Source organism: Cetorhinus maximus, chromosome 1, assembly GCF_964194155.1.
Source record: "Cetorhinus maximus chromosome 1, sCetMax3.hap1.1, whole genome shotgun sequence".
Taxonomy (NCBI): domain Eukaryota; kingdom Metazoa; phylum Chordata; class Chondrichthyes; order Lamniformes; family Cetorhinidae; genus Cetorhinus; species Cetorhinus maximus.
Window position 1 is genome coordinate 205,097,741 of NC_135879.1, and position 20,000 is coordinate 205,117,740.

Here is a 20,000-nt window from a genome sequence, read left to right on the forward strand (position 1 = left end):
TTGAATGTCATATAATTCGTTCTGAAACTAGTGTCTTAAATCTGAAGAAAGTAAATCATGAAGGTATAAGGGGCAAGTTGCCGATGGTAGATTGAGAAAATACACTAAAAGATTTGAAGGTAGACAGGCAATGGCGAGTATTCAAAGAAATACTATATGGTCTACAACAGATATACATCCCTCTAAGGCACAACGCCCAAAGGGAAAGGGAAATCAATCGTGGCTTATGAAAGAAGTTAAAGATTGTTTTAGATCAAAGGAAGTGGCTTATAAGGATGCCAGAAAAAGTGGTAAGCCTGAGGACAGGGGGCAATTTAGAACGCAGCAAAAGAGGACCAAGAACTGATAAAGAAAGGGAAAAGAGAATATGAATGCAAACTAGCAGACTGTAAAATCTTTTTAGGTACGTGAAAAGGAAAAGATTAGTTAGAACAAATGTGGGGCCATTAGGGGACAGGAGAATTTATAGTGGAGAACAGGGAAATGGAGGAGAAACTAAACAGTTACTTTCACAGAAGAAGATACAGAAAATCTCCCAGAAACATTAGGCGACCAAGGGGCTTATGAAACTGAGGAACTAAAATGAATCAGTACTAGTAAAGAGGTAGTACTTAAAAAAAATTAACTGGATTGAAGGTTTATAGATCCCCTGGACCAGATAAGCTTTATCCCAGAGAGTTGAAGGAGGTGGCTAGAGAGATAGTGGATGCATAGGTGTTTTTCTTTCAAAACTCTATAGATTCTGGAAAGGTTCCTGCAGACCGTGAGGAGGTTGCAAGCAAGCTTCAAGAGCACTTGGACATGCTAAGTGAATGGGCTAGAACATGGCAGATGGAAGAAAACGTGAATAAATGTAAAGATATTCACTTGGATAGAAAAAACACAAAGGCAGAATATTTCTTAAATGGTGAGAGGCTGGGAAGTGCAGGTGTCCAAAGGGACCTGGATGTACAAGGACACCCAGGTGACTCACGAACAAGATCATGAATCATTAAAAATTAGCATGCAGGTGCAGCAAGCAATTAGGAAGGCAAAATGGTATGTTGGCCTTCATTGCAAGGGGATTTGAGGAGTAAAGATGTCTTGCTGCAGTTGTATAGATCCTTGGTGAGACCTCATCTGGAGTACTGTGTACAGTTTTGGTCCCCTTATCTAAGAAGGGATATACTGGCAAGAACAGGGGTGTAATTGAGCTTCACCAGATTAATCCCAGGGATGGCAGGATTGTCTAATGAGGAGGTTGGGGAGACTGGGTCTGTATTCCCTAAAGTTTCAGAGAATGAGAGGAGATCTCATTGAAACTTACAAAATTCTTACAGGGCATGACAATATGGATGTGGGGGCCATAAGATGTTTCGTCTGGCTGGTGAGTCTAAAACCAGGGGGCATAATCTCAGGATAAAGGGTAGACCATTTAAGACTGAGATGAGGAGGAATTTCTTCACTTACTGTGGTGAATATTTGAAATTCTCTACTTCGGAGGGCTCTGGAAGCTCAATCATTGAGCACATCAGAACAGAAATTAATAGCTTTCTGGAGACTAATGACATCAAGAGATATGGGGACAGAGCAACAGAGTGGTGTTGAGTTAGATGATCATCCATGATCTAACTGAATGGCGGAGCAGGCTTGACGGGCTGAATGGCCTACTCCTCTTCCTATGCGTCCTCTGCACCAAAAATTAGGTTATTAATATAGATAGAAAAAAAAAAGTGCTCCTAACGCCAACTCCACTATAAATCTTCCTCCAGTCCAAAACACAATTGTTCACCACTACTACTCTGCTTCCTGTCACTGACCCAATTTAGTATTTATCCTTCCACTGTCCCTTTTATGTCATGAGCTTTAACTTTGCTGACAAGCCTGTTATGAAGCACTTTATCAAATACTTTTTAGAAGTCCACATACACCATACCAACTGCGTTACCCTCATCAACCTTCTCTGTTATCTTATCAAAAAACTTCAAGTTAGATAAGCATGATTTGCCCTTGACAAATGCTTGCTGGTTTTTCTTATTTTATCCACTGACTGTTAATCTTGCCCTGAACTCTGGTTTCTAACAATAACTGACTGGCCTGGAGTTGCTAGGCTTATCTTTACGCCTTTTTTTCAACAAAGCTGTAACATTTGCAATTCTCCTGGCCTCTGGCACAACCTCTGAGTCAGAGGAAAATTGAAAACTTTTGGCCATTTCCTTCACAATTTCCACACTCACTTCCATCAATACTCTTGGATGCATCTCATCCAGTCCTGTGACTTTAAACACAGCCAGCCTACCTAATACCGCCTCTTCATCAATATTTAGCCCAGTGTTTCAACTAGGTCCTCTTTCACGATGACTTGGTCAGCACCTTCTTCTTAAGTAAAGGTAGATGCAAAGTAGCCATTTAGTATCTCAGCCAGGCCCCTGCCTCCATGCATAAATCCCCTTTTTGGTCCCGATATATGCCGCACTGTTGGTTTTACCACCCGTTGACTATTTATATGCTTATCAAAGACTTTGGGGTTTTCTTATGTTAACGACCAATCGCTTTTCACATTTCTCTTCACTTCTCTTACTTTTTTTTCCGCTTCCTTCCTTCTGAATTTTCCATATTCAGCATGGTTCTCAATTGTATTATCCACCTAACATCTGCGTATGCACGCTTTTTCTGCTTTATCTTTCTCTCTGTCACTGTTATCATCCAGGGAGCTCTGGATTAATTTGTCCTACCTTCTCCCACATGGAAATGTAACTTGGCTCTACCCAAGTAAAGAAAGCAGGTATAGAGAGTGGGTTCATATGTTAAGAATAACATTGAGCTCAAGGTCAAACAATGTACGAGGATTCCATCTTTCTATCAGCTAAACATGTATGTCATAGTGTTAGCCAAAGAGGGACTCTGTGCAAGTGAGGTTGGGACCTGCAGCTATCTGAATAAGTTGCAGTTTGTGGAGGATGGAAAAAGGATAATGGTGTGGGATAGGATTTCACCAACAGTACTGCAGAGGTGGGATGGGAGTGGTATTCCACAAAGGAAGGCAGGCAGAATTGGTAATGGATCACACAGGGAAGGAAGTTGAGCTTGGGAACAAATAATGCATTAAGATTCCACACCTCTAGACTCAGCCCGACAATAAAGCTAGTTGATTGATTTAATCCAGGGCCAAAGTCTTTGGGTGCTGACCGAAGCCAAAGAGGATGGCTTTTTGTCTTTGTCAATATTAGTTTCAATTCACCCAGAACTCAATGTCATGCAATGTCAGATCATAAGAACATAAGACATAGGAGCAGAAATAGGCCATTCGGCCCATTGATTCTGCTCCACCATTCAATGAGATCATGGCTGATCTGATAATCCTCAACGCTACTTTCCTGCCTTTCCCCATAACCCTTGATTCCATTCCTGATTAAAAATCTGTCTATCTCAGCCTTGAATATACTTAACGACCCAGCCTCTACAGCCCTCTGCGGTAAAGAATTCCACAGACTTACTATCCTCTGAGAGAAGAAATTCCTCCTACCCTGCCAAGCCCCCTAAGAATCTTATATGTTTCAATAAGGTCGCTTCTCATTCTTCTAAACTCCAATGAGTACAGGCCCAATCTACTCTACCTCTCCTCATAATAAAATCCCTCATAGGATCAACCTAGTGAATCTTCTCTGGACTACCTCCAATGCCAGTATATCTTTCCTTAGATAAGGGGGCCAAAACTGTTCAGTGTTCCAGGTGTGGTCTAACTAGTGCCTTGTATAGTTTTAGCAAGACTTCCTTATTTTTATACTCCATTCCCTTTGAAATAAAGGCCATCATTCCATTTGCCTTCCCTATTACCGGCTGAACTTGTATGTGAGCTTTTGTGATTCATGCACGAGGGCCCCCAAATCTCTCTGTGCTACAGTTGGATAATGCAACACTGTGTCTGCACTGGAGTGCTGCTTTGAGCTGCATTAGAGTGCTTAAGTTGGAGTTTGGTGAGAGAGGGAGTTCACTGAAGAGGGAAGGAGGGAATCTTTCATTTTCTACCTTTCAGTAGTGAAGAGCAGCAGCCCTGGTAAGTGGGACCTGGTGAGTATTTCTTCTGTCCTTAATATTCTATAAACTAGAGATAGTAAAACTAAAGGGAGATTTTTTTTTTTACCCATTCACAGGATGTGGGCTTCACTTGCTGGGTCAGCATTTATTGCCCATCCCTGGTTGTCCTTGAGAAGTGGTGGTGAGCTTCCTTCTTGAACCGCTGCAGTCCACGTGGTGTAGGTACACCCACAGTGCTGTTAGGAGGGGAGTTCCAGGATTTTGACCCAGCGACAGTGAAGGAACAGCGATATATTTCCAAGTCAGGATGATGAGTGACTTGAATGGGGAACTTCCAGGTAGTGATGTTCCCATCTATTTGCTGCCCTTGTCCTTCTAGGTGTAGTGGTCATGGGTTTGGAAGGTGCTGTTGAAGGAGCCTTGGTGAATTCCTGCGGTGCATCTTGTAGGTAGTACACACTGCTGCTACTGTGTGTCAGTGGTGAAGGGAGCGTGTTTGTGGATGTGGTGCCAATCAAGCGGGCCGCTTTGTCCTGGATGGTGTCAAGCTTATTGAATGTTGTGGGAGCTGCATTCATCCAGGCAAGTGTGGAGTATTCCATCACACTCCTGACTTGTGTCTTGTAGATGGTGGACAGGCTTTGCAGGGTCAGGAGGTGAGTTACTCGTCACATGATTCCTGGCCTCTGACCTGCTCTTGTAGCCACAGTATTTATGTGGCTAGTCCAGTTCAGTTTCTGATTAATGGTAACCCCCAGGATGTTGATAGTGGAGGATTCAGTAATGGTAATGCCATTGAACATCAAGGGGCAATGATTGAATTCTCTCTTGTTGGAGATGGTCATTGCCTACACTTGTTACTTGCCACTTCAAAGGTAAGTCATGGCAGGGCAATATGGCCAGGTGGAATGCCCCTCCTGTTCGATGTGGGAAGTCAGTGACACTTCCAATGTCCAGGGAACAGTGACCATAGAATTCTTTAGGATGGAAAGTGAAGTCGTCCAATCTGAAACTAGGGTCCTAAATCTAAACAAAGGAAACTACGAAGGTATGGGGCTTGAGTTGGCTAAGATAGATTGGGGAACTTCATTAAAGGGCATGACGGTGGATAGACAATGGCTAATACTTAAGGGACAAATGTATGCATTGCAACAGTTGTGTATTACTTTCTGGTGCAAAAACACAACAGGAAAGCGGCCCAAGAATGGCTAACGAAAGAAATTAAGGATAGTATTGGATCCAAAAAGGAGTCATACAAAGTTGCTCAAAAAAGTAGCAAGCCTGAGGATTGGAGTAGTTTAGAATTCAGCAAAGATTGATTAATAGAGTATGAGTGTAAACTTGCAAGGAACATGAACGCGGACTGCAAAGGCTTCCATAAGTTTGAAAAAAAATTAGTTAAGACAAATATAGGTCCCTTACAGTCCGAAACAGGAGAATTTATAATAGAGAACAAGGAAATCAGGGCAATTAAACAAATACTTTAGTTCTGTCTTCATGGAGAAAGACACAAATAACTTCCCAGAAATACTGTGGAACCATGGGTCTAGTGAGAAGGAGGAATTGAAGGAAATTAATATTACTACAAAAATAATGCTGGAGAAATTAATGAGACTGAAAGCCAATAAATCCCAAGGGCCTGATAATCTACAACCCAGGCGACTAAAGGAGGTGCCATGGAAATAGTGGATGGATTGGTTGTCATCTTCCAAAATTCTGTAGATTCTGGAATAGTCCTTGCAGATTGGAGGGTGGCAAATGTAACCCCACTATTTGAAAAAAGAGGGAGGGAGAAAACAGGTTAGCCTAACATCAGTAGCAGCGAAAATGCTAGAGTCTATTATAAAGGAAGTGGTAACAGGACACTTAGAAAATATCAACGGGATTACACAAAGTCAACATAGATTGGTGAAAGGTAAATCATATTTGACAAGTCTACTGGAGTTTTTTGAGGACGCAACCAGCAGAATAGATAAGGGAGAACCAGTTGATGTAATGTATTTGGATTTTCAGAAAGCTTTTGACAAGGTCCCATTTCAGAGGTTAGTGTGCAAAATTACATCACGTGGGGTTGGGGATAATATATTGGCATGGATTTAGAATTGGCTAGCAGACTGGAAACAGAGTAGGAATAAATAGGTCGTTTTCGGAGCGGCAGGCGGTGACTAAAGGGATATTCACAGGGATCTGTGCTTGGGTCCCAGCTATTCACAATATATATCAATGATTTGTATAAGGGAATCAAATGTGATATTTCCAAGTTGCTGATGACACAAAATTTGGTGGGAATGTGAGCGGTGAGGAGGATGTTAAGAGGTTTCAAGTCAATTTAGACAGGTTGAGTGACTGGGCAAATACGCAGCAGATGCAATATAACGTGTATAAATGTGAAGTTATCCCATTTTGGTAGGAAAAACAGAATGACAGAGTATTATTTAAATGGTGATAGATTGGGAAATGTTGACGTATGGAGGGACCTGGGTATCCTTGTACACTAATCACTGAAAGCAAGCAAGCAGGTGCAAAAAGCAGCTAAGAAGGCAACTGACATTTTGGCTTTCATTGCAAGAGGACTTGAGTACAGGAGCAAGGATGTTTTACTGCAGCTGTGCTGGGCCTTGGCGAGACCACAACTGGAGTATTGTGTGTAGTTTTAGTTTCTTTACCTAAGAAAGGATATACTTGCCATAGTGCAGCAAAGGTTCACCAAACTGATTCCTGAGATGACAGGATTTCGTATGAGGGGAGATTGGGTCAACTAGGCCTGTATTCACTGGAGTTTAGAAGAATGAGAGGGGATCTCACTGAAATGTATAAAATTCTGACAGGGCTGGATGCAGGGATGATGTTTCCTCTGGCTGGGGGCGCGGGGGGGGGTCGAAAAGAAGGTCACAGTCTCAGGATACGGGGTAGGCCATTTAGGACTGAGATGAGGAGAAACCACTTTACTCACAGGGTGGTGAACCTATGGAATTCTCTGCCACAGAACGCTGTGGAGGCCAAGTCACTTAATATGTTTAAAGAGGAAATAGGTTTCTAGACTGTAAAGGCATCAAGGAGTTTAGGGAGAGAACGGGAGAATGGTATTGAGATAGAGGGTCAGCCATGGTCATACTGAATGGCGGAGCAGGCTTGAAGGGCTGAATGACCTACTCCTGCTCCTATTTTCTATGTCTCTACAACAATCTAGAGATCAAATGCAGAAGGGGGAGAGGAAGAGCTAGTTTTGAGCTTCCTAAATGCTTCCAAATGATGTAATTAAGGGGTGGAATATAAATGAGAAAAGAGTCAAAAGATACACCAGATTTGACTGTGCAGGCAATAGAGGTAAAAATACAAGTTGACTGAATGTCTACATTCAGAAAGGTGCACATGAAACCATAGAAAGGTGCACGTGAAACCATTGAAAGGCACTGTCAGGGACACAGACGTAGAAAAAGAAATATTGGAGCAGATGACATTGCTGAAGACAATGGAGAAGTGATGTTGAGGAAGAACATCAAGTCATGGTCACAATCACATAAATGTTGTCCATAGCTGGCCAAACAGACTCAGTGGTGTGGCTGGGACAGATGTTAGATTTGTGAGTCTCAAAGAAGAACGAGGTTGGGGTGTGGGAGAGGCTGTTGGTGGGTAGACAGGGAAGCATTGTTGTCTGGCAACAAAACAAAGAGACAATGGAAGAAAAGGGAAAGAAGAAGATAGGTCACAGCTGGAGACTACGATTATAATGCATAGCCTGCTTCTGAAAGTTGCTTTTGCAGAAAAATACAACTATCTACATAACTAAATCTTGATAACAAACAGACTGAGTTACCAAAAGTTAAGGAAGAAATAATTATCTTAAATAACTTTACCTCACAGTACATTTACATCAAAATTCAATATTAATTTTTAAGGTTTAAATGCTTTCACTTTAAGTTATATGAGAACAGAAAATGATTCACACCTTTGTGGCAATTTTTTCATGTGCTCTCCGATGAAGGTGGCATTGGTCATACTCATTAATGTATTAGCTAAGGAGATAAGAGAGAGCAGGTGTTGAGTTGTGACTGCCCTGGACACATTATATGCGCTGTTTCTCAGAATGAGTTTCTTTCCTGTTTCAATGGCACCATCTAGTGTCTTGAAAGTAGTCTGTTTGAAGCCAGGAAGCATCAATGACATATGTCCTCCCCTTGAAAGCAAACCAAATGATACAGGGCAGTGAGGTTTTAACATGCCGAGGCGGATGAGGCAAACATCATCTAATCCTTCATTCAATCCCCAAGCATGAAGACAGGACATGAACAGCTTGGCAGTGTCCATTGTTAGGTTGTACTCTAACAGTGTGAGTGGCTTCGATTTGCTGCCCTTGTATTCTGAGTCACTTTCTTCCCTCTTCTGCTTCTTTATCTCATCGTCATCATCTTCATCATCATCCAGCAAATGCTCCTTAATATTCTCTTTGATAGTTTCCTTCACCTGTTGGAAGAGGACAGCTGCTCTCTTCCCAGTCAGGAAGGAACTGCTTTTGTCTGTGCTGCCTTGGGCTTTCTGGAGGCTCTCTGGAGAAATAAGAGTGGGATTGGGTCTGGATGCTTCCTCCGTTAGCAGCTGGATGATCAGAGCTTCCACATCAAAGAATAATATATGGATATCTGGATCTGTCAGGTTGGTCTTCATGGCTTGAACCATAAGGGCATTATGGGAATACTTTGGCAAAGCCCCCTACAGAAAAAGAACACAGGAAAGAAATTAGTGAGTACAAAAATCCGTAATTAACAAACTGAGGCTTCCAAGCAAAACATTTCGAACTAAACAGCTCCACAATCTCTCTCTCCAAAAACCTAGCCTTCAAAATGAATAGGTTCACCTTAACAATCCTGCGAAAGCCAACAAGAAAATGTTAAAAATTGTGGAACAAGAGGATCTCTATAGTAATTCCATTTCTTCTACAGACCACATCATCATGCCCTTTATATTTGGTTTTCCTCAACAGTTTAAGCTTCTGTGGACCTAATGTGCAAAGGTTATTCTCACCAGCACAGGAAAGGAAAATCAGTTTTTACTATTGAACTGTATTAACTGACCAGGTTAGTTTGAGGGAAAAACTAGAGCCACTCAAATCAATTGGATTAGTTAAGAACATAATAGGAGCAGTGGGCCATTTGGCCCCTCAAGCCTGCCCCACCATTCAATAAGATCATGGTGGATCTGCCCCAGGCCTCAACTCCTCTTTCATGGCAGCTCCTCATAGCCCTCAACTCCCCGATATTTGAAAAATCTATCTACCTCCTCTTTAAATATTTTCAGTGATCTAGCCTCCACAACTCTCTGGGGTATAGAATTCCAGACATTCACTACCCCTTGAAGGAAGAAATTCCTTTGCATCTCAGTTTTAAATGGGCGTCCCCTTATTCTGTAACTATGTCCCCTAGTTCGAGATTCCCCCACTAGTGGTAGCATCTTCTCAACATCTACCCTGTCAAGCCCCCTCAGAATCTTGTACATTTCAATAAGATCACCCCTTATTCTTCTCCACTCTAATGAACAAAGGCCTAGCCTGTTTAGCTGTTATTGATAAGTTATCCCCTTCATCCCCGGAATCAGCTTAGTGAATCTCTCTTGAGCTACCTTCAATGCCAGTATATCCTTTCTTAAATGCAAGGACCAAGACTGTGCACAGTACTCCAGGTGTGGTCTTACCAACACCCTTTACAGTAGTAACAAGACTTCCCTAGTTTTATACGTGAAACCTCTAGCAATACAGGCCAAAATTCCATTTGCCACCTTAATTACTCACTGCACCTGCATGCTAACTTTTTGTGTTTCATGCACAGGAACACCCAGATCCCTCTGTGCTGCACTTTTTTGGAGTCTCTCTCCATATAAAATTTAGTCTGCCTTTTGATTTTTCCTAGCAAAGTGCATGATCTCACTTTCCTACATTAAACTCCATCTGCCAAGTTTTTGCCCACTCCCTCAACCTATGGCCCCTTGCAGATTCCTTATGTCCTCATCGCAACATGCCTTCCCACCTATTTTTGTATCATCAGCAAATTTGGATACACTGCACTCTGCCCCCTCCAAGTCATTAATATAGATAGAAAATAATGAAGGCCCTAGGACTGATCTTTGTGGCACTCCACTAGTTACGTCTTCCCAGCCTGAAAAAGATCCATTAATCCCGACTCTCTGTCTTCTGTGTGTTAACCAATCCTCAATCCATACTAATACATTACCCCCAATACTGTGCAATAACCTTTTATGTTGCACCTTATTGAATGCCTTCTGGAAATCCAAATACACTACATCTACCGGTTCCCCTTTATCAACTCTGCTTGTTATATCCTCAAAGAATTCCAGCAAATTTGTCAAACATGATTTCCCTTTCACAAAACCATGCTGACTCTGTTTGATTGCTTTATGCTTTTCTCAATGTCCTGCTATTTCTTTCTTAATAATCGACTGGAGCATTTTCCCAACTACAGATGTTAGGCTGACTGGCCTATATTTTCCTGCTTTTTGTCTCCCTCCCTTCTTCAACAGGGGTATCATATTAGTGGTTTTCCAATCCGCTGGGACCCTGCCAGAATCCAGAGAGTTCTGGAATATTTCGACCAATGCCTCCACTATCACTGCAGCCATTTCCTTTAAAACCCTTGGATGCAAGCCATCAGGTCCTGGTGACTTTTCTGCCTTTAATCCCTTAGTTTAGTGCCTTAGTTGAAGGGCAGGTCTGGATTCTGACAGAATCAAGTTGGTAGGAGGCTGAAACTAAAGGCAGTTATAACCAAAGCAAGTAGTAGGAGACTGTCAGCACAAAACTTACTAACACCTGCCCCTTTACCCCCTCCTCACCGCCCAAGGGCCTAAACACTCCTTTCAAGTGAAGCAGCATTTCACTTGCACTTCCCTCAATTTAGTCTACTGCATTTGCTGCTCTCAATGCAGTTTCCTTTACATTGGAGAGACCAAATGCAGACTGGGTGACTGCTTTGCGGAACACCTTCGTCTGTCCGCAAGCATGACCCAGACCTCCCTGTCGCTTGCCATTTCAACACACCATCCTGCTCTCATGCCCACATGTCCGTCCTTGGCCTGCTGCAATGTTCCAGTGAAGCTCAACGCAAACTAGAGGAACAGCACCTCATCTTCCAACTAGGCACTTTACAGCCTTCCGGACTGAATATTGAGTTCAACAACTTTAGGTCATGAACTCTCTACTCCATCCCCACCCCCTTTCTCCAATAATTTATATATATTTTTCTTTTCCCACCTATTTTCATTATTTTTAAATGTATTTCCATCCATTGTTTTATCTCTACCTTTTAGCCTATTTCGATCCCTTCCCCCTACCCCACCCCCACTAGGGCTATCTGTACATTGCTCGTCCTGCTTTCTACCCTTAATGTCACCGTTAGTACATTTCTTAGCTAATATCACCACAGTCAACACCTCTTTGCCCTTTTGTCTATGACATCTTTTGGCAATCTCCATCTATCACTGGCCCTCTATCCAGCTCTACCTGTCCCACCCCCTCTTAAACCAGCTTATATTTCACCTCTTTTCTATTAGTTCTGATGAAGAGTCATTCGGACTCGAAACATTAACTGTATTCCTCTCTGCAGATGCTGTCAGACCTGCTGAGTTTTTCCAGGTATTTTTGTTTTTACTTCTCTTCTTGTTGCTGTCATATAAACTTGAGGCAGAAAAGTTTTATGACGAGTTGTCAGTTTTCAAAACCATAGTGACATGTGTTTGCGTTTAATGTTCATTCCCTGAAGTTATATAGAACAAATAGGAGACATAACTGCAGATTTTAAAAACACAAATTTCCCTCAAAAGAACTTAACTGTTTTTTTTCTATTCGTTCACAGGATGTGGGCTTCGCTGGCTGGGCCAACATTTATTGCCCATCCCTAGTTGCCCTTGAGAAGGTGGTGGTGGTGAGCTGCCTTCTTGAACCGCTGTAGTCCATGTACTGCAGGTACACCCACAATGCTGTTAGGAAGGGAGTTCCAGGATTTTGACCCAGCGACAGTGAAGGAACAGTGATATATTTCAAAGTCAGGATGGTGTATGGCTTGGAGGGGAACTTCCAGGTGGTGGTGTTCCCATCTATCTGCTGCCCTTGTCCTTCTAGATGGTAGTGGTTGTGGGTTTGGTAGATGCTGTCTAAGGAGCCTTGGTGAATTCCTGCACTGCATTTTCTAGGTGGTACTCACTGCTGCTACTGTGCATCGGTGGTGGAGGGAGTGAATGTTTGTGGTGCCAATCAAGCGGGCTGTTTGTCCTGGATGGTGTCAAGCTTCTTGAGTGTTGTGGGAACACTGTTGTTGCATATGGTGAAGGTTTGTTTTCTTTACAATTAGTGGCAGCTGTTTTCTCAAGATACAGAATGAATGCAGTAACTAGCTTTACTTCAGAATTTTTGTGGGTTTCAAATAATTAGAATCATACAGGGAATACTTCGAATTTTCCAATAGTCTACAACTGTGTTGCGAGATATAAACCTTTGGCCAATTCTGGGCGACTTAGAATACCTGGCTATCTTCCGTAACATTGAAAGCTGTTTTTGGTTTGTAGCCATGACATCCATACTAGAGTAATCGACATCCGCTGGAAAATGTGAGAAATGACATCAATAATGAATAAGAACAGTACAGATTAGAAATGCCAAAATGAGGGCAGTCAGTTCGGTCCACAGTAGAGAAGAAAATTGGCTCCGTACACCTGTTCCTGCAAACCATACATTTATATATTTTCTGATTTCAGTGATTCCATTGTGAGATAATATATTTCCAATACAATAAAACAAACTCCCAGAGGACTGGAAAATTGCAAACATTACACCCTTGTTCACAAAAGGTTGTAGGGTAAGCCCAGCAATTACAGACCAGTTAGTTTAACTTTGGTGGTGAGGAAGCTTCTAGAAACAATTATTTGGGATAGAATTAATGATCAAGTGGGAAAATGTGGGTTAATTAGGAAGAGCCAGCATGGATTTCTTAAGAGAACATGATTTTAATTAATTTTTTGGAGTTTTTCGAAGAGCTAACAGAGTGTGTTGATGACAGTAATGCTGTTGATATGATGTACTTGAGTAATAGGAAACAGCGAGTAATGGTTAATGGATATTTTTCGGACTGGAGGAAGGTTTATAGTGGAGTTCCCCAGGGGTCGGTATTGGGACCCTTGTTTATCCTGATATATATTAATGATCTACATTTTGGTGTGCAGGGGGCAATTTCAAAGTTTGCTGATAATACAAAACTTGGAAACATTGTAAGCTGTGAGGAGGACAGTGTAGAACTTCAAAGGAGATAGGCAAGTCAGTGAAGTGGGCAGATAGGTGGCAGATGAAGTTTAATGTAGACAAGTGAAAGGTGATACATTTTGGTTGGAAGAACATGGAGAGACAATATAAAATAAGGGATACAACTCTAAAGGGTGTGCAAGAGCAAAGAGACCTGGGTATATTTGTGCTTAATGGTGGCAAGACAGATGGAGAGAACAGTTAGAGCATACAGTATCCTAGGCTTTATTAATAGGGGCATAGAGTACAAGAGCAAGGTGGTTATGCTGAACTTGTATCGGGCACTAGTTAAAACTCAGCAGGAGTATTGTGTACAGTTCTGGGTGTCACACTTTAAGAAGGATGTGGATGCATTGGAGAGAGTGCAGAAGTGGTCTACAAGAATGGTTCCATGGATGAGAAACTTCAGTTAGATTGGATAAGATGGGGCTGTTCTCCCTGCAAAGGAGAAGGCTAAGTGGAGATTTGACAGATCTGTTCAAAATCACAAGGGGTCCGGACAGAGTGGATTGGGAGAAATTGTTCCCGCAATGTAAAAGCATTGAGAATGAGGGGACACAATTTAAAGTGATGTGCAAATGAGGCAAATGCGATGTGAGAAAAACCTCTCTCACACAGCAAGTACTTCAAAACTGAAATCCACAGTTCTAACTTTTCTATCCTCTCATAACTGAACTTCCTCATCCCTGGTAACATCCTGGCAAATCTCCTCTGTACCCTAAGGCCGCTGCATCTTTCCTGAAATATGGTGCACCGAATTGTGCACAGTACTCCAGCTGAAGCCTAAGCAATGATTTATAAAGTTCTTGCACGATCTCTTTGCTTTCATATTTAATGCCCCTATTTCTAAAACCATATGCTTTTTAAAACATAATTTAGCCACCTTTCAGGATTTGTGAATATGGAGAACAAGGTCTCTTTGCTTATCCAAACTTTCCAAAATCATGTCATTAATTGTATATTGTCTGTCTTCCCAAAGTGCATCACTTTGCATTTCTCCAAACTGAACTCCACCTGCCATGCTTCTGCCCATTTCACTATGCTGTCTGTCATCCTGAAGTCTAAAAGTATCCCTGTCACTGTCTACTACTTTGCCAGATTTTGTATCAGTTGCATATTTTATAACACTGAGTCTAGGTTGTTTATAAAAATTGAAAAGAGTAATGAACCCAAAGCTAACCCTGAGGGAACATCAGCACAAACTGCCTCCCAAAATGAAAAACATCCATATGCCATCACCCTCTGCTTCCTGTCACAAAGTCAATTTTGTATCCTCACTATTACTTTCCCCTCAATTCCATGGACTTCCACTTTCACTTATACAAAGCCAAAACTGAAAGCATATCTGCGAAAAAGGAAATTGGATAAGCAATTGATGACACAAAAACACAGAGCTGTAGGGAAAGGGCTGGGGAGAGGGACTAGCTGAGTTGCTCTTGCAGAGTGCCAACGTGGACACAGCGGGCCAAATTGCCACGGTGTGCTGTAACCATTCTGCAATTCTACGAACTAGAAAATTAGAAAAAGCTGACATTGACCAGCCGTGGTTGATAACTCAAAAGCAGTCTGAATGTCGACTTCATGACATGTGAAGATGTACGGTCATCTTGTCATAGGCATTTTCACCATCGGCATTTTCACCATCAATAAGCTGAAGCTAATGTACAGAAAAGAACATTTTTCAGCAAGATCAAATTTAGAGATTAATAATTGTGCACAGGACACCCAAAATAGCACATGTTTGTTTGAGCCTCCTCAGAAACTTTAAATTTTTGACATTTTATTTGGTGTGCTTTGAAGGACTACGGTAGCTCTGTTTTTAAAGAGAAGAATTACCAATCATTTAAATATGAAAAATACAGGCATTTTAATGTAACTTCTTAGAGACTAAGGAACGCTATGCAAACATAAGCATTCATCTGCTATTTTTGCCAAAGTATTTCGCAGAATTGTTACAGTGCAAGAGGAGGCCATTCAGCCCATCGTGTCTGCATCATCTCTCTGAATGAGCATTATGACTCAGTGCCATTCTCCTGCCTTTTCCCTGTAACCCTGCACATTGTTTCTATTTAAATAATCATTTAATGCCCTCGAGTGCCTCGATTGAACCTGCCTCCACCATACTTCTAGGCAGTGCATCCCTGACGCGAACTCGCTGTGTTAAAAAGTTTCTTCTTATGTTGCATTTGCTTCTTTTGCAAATCACTTTGAACATCGCTCTCAATGCTTTTACAAGCAGGAACAGTTTATCCCTTTGTACTATGCCCAGCCCCCTCATGATTTTGAACACCTTTATCAAATCTCCCAATACCTTGAATAATAGTCATAAGAACTCAAAACATTAACTCTTTCTCTCTCCACAGATGCTGAGTTTTTCCAGCATTTTCTGTTTTATTTCAGTCCCAATACTGACCCCTGGGGAACTCCACTACAAACCTTCCTCCAGCCCAAAAAATATCCATTAACAATTACTCTCTGCTTCGTATTCCTCAGTCAATTTTGTATCCACATTGCAACAGTCCCTTTTATTCCATGAGCTATAACTCTTCTCACAAGTCTGTTGTGCGGCACTGTATCGAATGCCTTTTCAAAGCCCATGTACACCATACCAACAGCATTACCTTCATCGGCCCCCTCTGTTACCTCTGCAAAAAACTCTAGCAAGGTAGTTAAACATGATTTTCTCTTTGGAAATCCATGCTGGCTCTTCCCAATTGACACACATTTTTCCACGTGACTATTAATTTTATCCCGAATAATCGTTCCTAGAAGCTTCCCCACAACCGAAGTTAAACTGACTGGTCTGTAATTACTGGCTTACCCTTTACAAACTTTTTTGAACAAGGGAACAATGTTTGCAATTCTCCAGTCTTCTGGCACCTCCCCTGAGTATAGAGAAGACTGAAAGGTTATGGCCAGTGCCCCTGCAATTTCCACTCTCACCTTCTTCAATATCCTTGGATGCATCTCATCTGGTCCCAGTGCCTTGTAAACGTTACGTACCAACACTTTATCCAATACCTCCTCCTTACTAATTTTGAACCCTTCTAGTTCTCCTCTTTCATGGCCTGGGTAGCATCTGCTTCCTTGGTAAAGACAGATGCAAAACATTACTTTGACACCTTAGCCGTGCCCCCTGCCTCCAAATGTAAATCCCCTTCTTGATCCCTAATCGGCCCTACTCTCCTTTTACCATTTATGTGCCTAAAAATATTTTGGGATTCCCTTTTATGTTGGCTGCTAGTCTTTTCTCATAATCCCTCTTCGCTTCTCTCATATGCTTTTTCACCTCTCCTCCGAACCTTCTGTGTTCAGCTTGGTTCTCAATTGTATTTTCTACCTGACACCTGTCATGAGCACACTTTTTCTTCTTCATCTTAATTTCTATCACAACTTTCATCTAGGGAGCTCTAGTTTTGTTTGCCATACTTTTCCGTTTTGAGAGAATATACCTTGACTGTGCCGAGCCATTTCTTCCTTGAAGGTAGCACATTGTTGAGCCACAGTTTCTCCCACCAAACTTTGGTTCCAGTCTCTCCGGCCAGCTCCGTAGTTGCCCCATTGAGGTCGGCTCTCCCCCACTTAATTATTCTGACTCTGGATTGCCCATTGTCCTTTTCTATCATCTTCCTAAACCTTATGATACAATGATCACTGTCTCCTAAATGTTCCTCCACTGACACTTGAACTAATTGGCCCACCTCATTTCCAAGAACCAGGTCTAGTGGTGCCTCCTTTCTTGTTGGACTGGACATATACAGCTGTAGAAAATTTTCCTGAACACACTCTAGGAACTGTTGCCCCTCCCTGCCCTTTACACTAGCACTATCTTAGTCTATATTCGGGTAGTTCAAGTCCTCATTATAACCATACTCAATAAATGTTTGCAACTCTCTAATTTCGCTGCAGGTTTGTTCCTCTACATACTTCTCACTATTTGGTGGCCTATACACCAAATCAAGCAATTTTTGTTCTTTAGCTCTTGCCAGATTGATTCTGTCCTTGAACATTCTGGGACATCCTCTTTCTCCAGCACTGCAATGCTCTCCTTAACCAATACAGCTATCCCTCCTCCTCTTCTCCCTGCCCTATCTTTCCTGAACACCTTGTACCCAGGAATATTTAACACCCTTCCTTGAGGCAGGTCTCTGTTATTGCCACAACAACATAATTCCACACTGCAATCTGCATCAGTAACTCACCAGTCTTATTCACTATACTCCGTGCATTCACATACATGCACAGTAACCCTGATTTAGACTTCATTACTTTCTCCCTCACTCTGACTCTGCCGATTCACTTACTATTCTCTATACTAGTGCTATCTGTCTCTCCTTGTATTTTGTGCACCCTGGTATTCCTCTCTAATATTCTCTCCTGGTTCCCACATCCCTGCCAAGTTAGTTTAAAGCACCCTCCACGCCCCCCACCCAGCCCCCCCCGCACCCCCCCACAACCAAAAGCACTAGCAAAATGCTGCACAAGGAACTCAGTCCTGACTCTGTTGAGGTGCCTGACCAGCTTGAACAGGTGCCATCTCGCCCAGAGCCAGTCCGAATGTCCCAGGAATATAAAGCCCTCCTTCTTGCACCATCTTTTGAGCCACACATTCATCTGCCTTATCCTCCTATTTCTGTACACACTTGCACATGGCACTGGGAGTAATCCGGAGATTACTACTTTTGAGATCCTGCTTGCTAATTTTCTACCTATCTCCCTAAATTTTATCTGCAAGACCACATCCCCCTTCCTACTCAAGTCATTGGTACCAACTTAGACCACGACCTCTGGCTGTTCGCCCTCCCCCAGAATAATGTCCTGCAGCTGTTCGGTGTCATCCTTGCCCCTGACACCAGGGAAGCATCATACCATCCTGGAATGGTGTCTACGTCTGCAGAAATGCCTGTCTGTTCCCCTAACTAACAAATCCCCTATCCCTATTGCCCTTCCTTTCTTCTTCCTACCCTCCTGTATAGCCGAGCCACTCATGGTGCTACAAACTTGGCTCATCCGAGGAACCAATGCCCTCACCAGTATCAAAAACAGAAAACCGATTAGTCAGCAGGATCCCAGGGGACTTCTGCACTACCTGCCTAGTTCTCTCGGACTGCCCGGCAGTCACCCATTCCCTTTCTGCCTCCATGCTCCTAACCTGAGGTACGTCCACCCCTCTGAGTGAGCTATCCACATTGCTCTCACCAAGCGGATGTGCTACAATGACTCGAGCTGCTGCTCGAGCTCAAGTTTCTGTAGCTGGCAGCACTTCCTGCTCATGTGGTCGTCTAGGTCACTAGTAGTGTCCGCAACTTCCCACATATTACAGGGCAAGCACTGCACACGATCGAACTGCCCTGCCATGTCTTAACTTTACTTCCTTTACATTAACTTTAACTTTGGTTTACTTATATTACTTTGCATTACTGGCCCTGACCTCCACTTATTCCAAATGTTTTTCTTACTCAAATCCAATAGCAGCTACTTTAAAAATAATACACTTTTCTAACTTACAGCTATTTAAAGACATTCCATAACAGCAGTTTCTTACCAACCAATTTATGGTCTTCCTGTGATGTCACTGTGTGATTTATTTTCAATCTCAGTTCCGAAGGCGAGGTTTACACCCAGGTCCGTTTCTACTCAGCTGCTCCTGTTCCCGACTGAATAATTCCTACATATAACAGATTTCTTTCCCCTGTGCACCAAATTCTCTAATTCACTACTCACTCGTTCTCCATCTCACTCCAGCATAATCTCCTCACGTGCCCCTTACTGAATGAACATCTCCATCCTCAATGATTGCAAAGCCCAGCACATCAATGCAAAAGACAATGCAAAAGCATTTGCAATTGTCTTCTGCCAAAGGTGACAAGATAGTCTATCTTGGCTTCCTCCTGAGGCCTCCACTGTCAAACAGCCAACCTTCAGCCAATTCGATTGACTCTATGTGCTAAAGGACTGAGCACACTCAATGTAGCAAAGGCTATGGGGTCTGACAACATCTCGGCTGTGGTGAAGACTTGTGCTTCAGAACAAGCTGTGCCTCTACACGAGCTGTTCCAATTCAGCTACGATGATGACATCTACCTGACACAATACAAAAGTACCTCCATATTGCCTGTCCACAACAAGCAGGAAAAAAAAATCTAAACCACCCCAGCAGTCTACTCTCAATCATCAAAATGATGGAAGGTGTTGTCGACAATGCTATCACATGCAAACAAGCAGCACTTACTCACCAATAACCTGGCCAGTTTGAGTCTTCCAGGCCCCCTTATCTCCGGGCCCCACTGCAGCCTTAGTTCAAAAAAGTGAAATAAAAGAGCTGAATTCCAGTTTGGGGTAACTGCCCTTGACATCATGATCGTTTCCAAATCATAAGGTCAGGTGAGATGTTGATGGTTGCTCAATGTTCGGTTCCAATCACAATTCCTCAGATGTAACAGTCTGAACCCACATGCAGCAAAACTTCAACAACATTCAAGTTTGAACTGATAAGTGGCAACATAGCTGCCAAGCGATGACAATCTTCTTCAAGAAGGGTCATATGGACTCGAAACGTTAACTCTGTTTCTCTCTACACAAATACTGCCAGACCTGCTGAGTTTTCCCAGCATTTTCTGTTTTTATTCCAACTAAAGAGAATCTGAGCACCTCCTCCAGACATTAAATTGCCATATCCGCC

General features: G+C 42.4%; 1 protein-coding gene across 2 annotated transcripts in view; it reads right to left on the reverse strand.

The window, feature by feature from the left end:
* wdr7 (WD repeat domain 7) overlaps positions 1–20,000 on the reverse strand; it is a 748,403-nt gene that overhangs the window by 533,806 nt on the left and 194,597 nt on the right. For both annotated transcript variants that reach the window (XM_078552151.1, XM_078552141.1), the window contains one exon: positions 7,967–8,727. In XM_078552151.1, the coding sequence (XP_078408277.1) occupies positions 7,967–8,727 (761 nt within the window). The remainder of the gene's footprint in view (positions 1–7,966; positions 8,728–20,000) is intronic.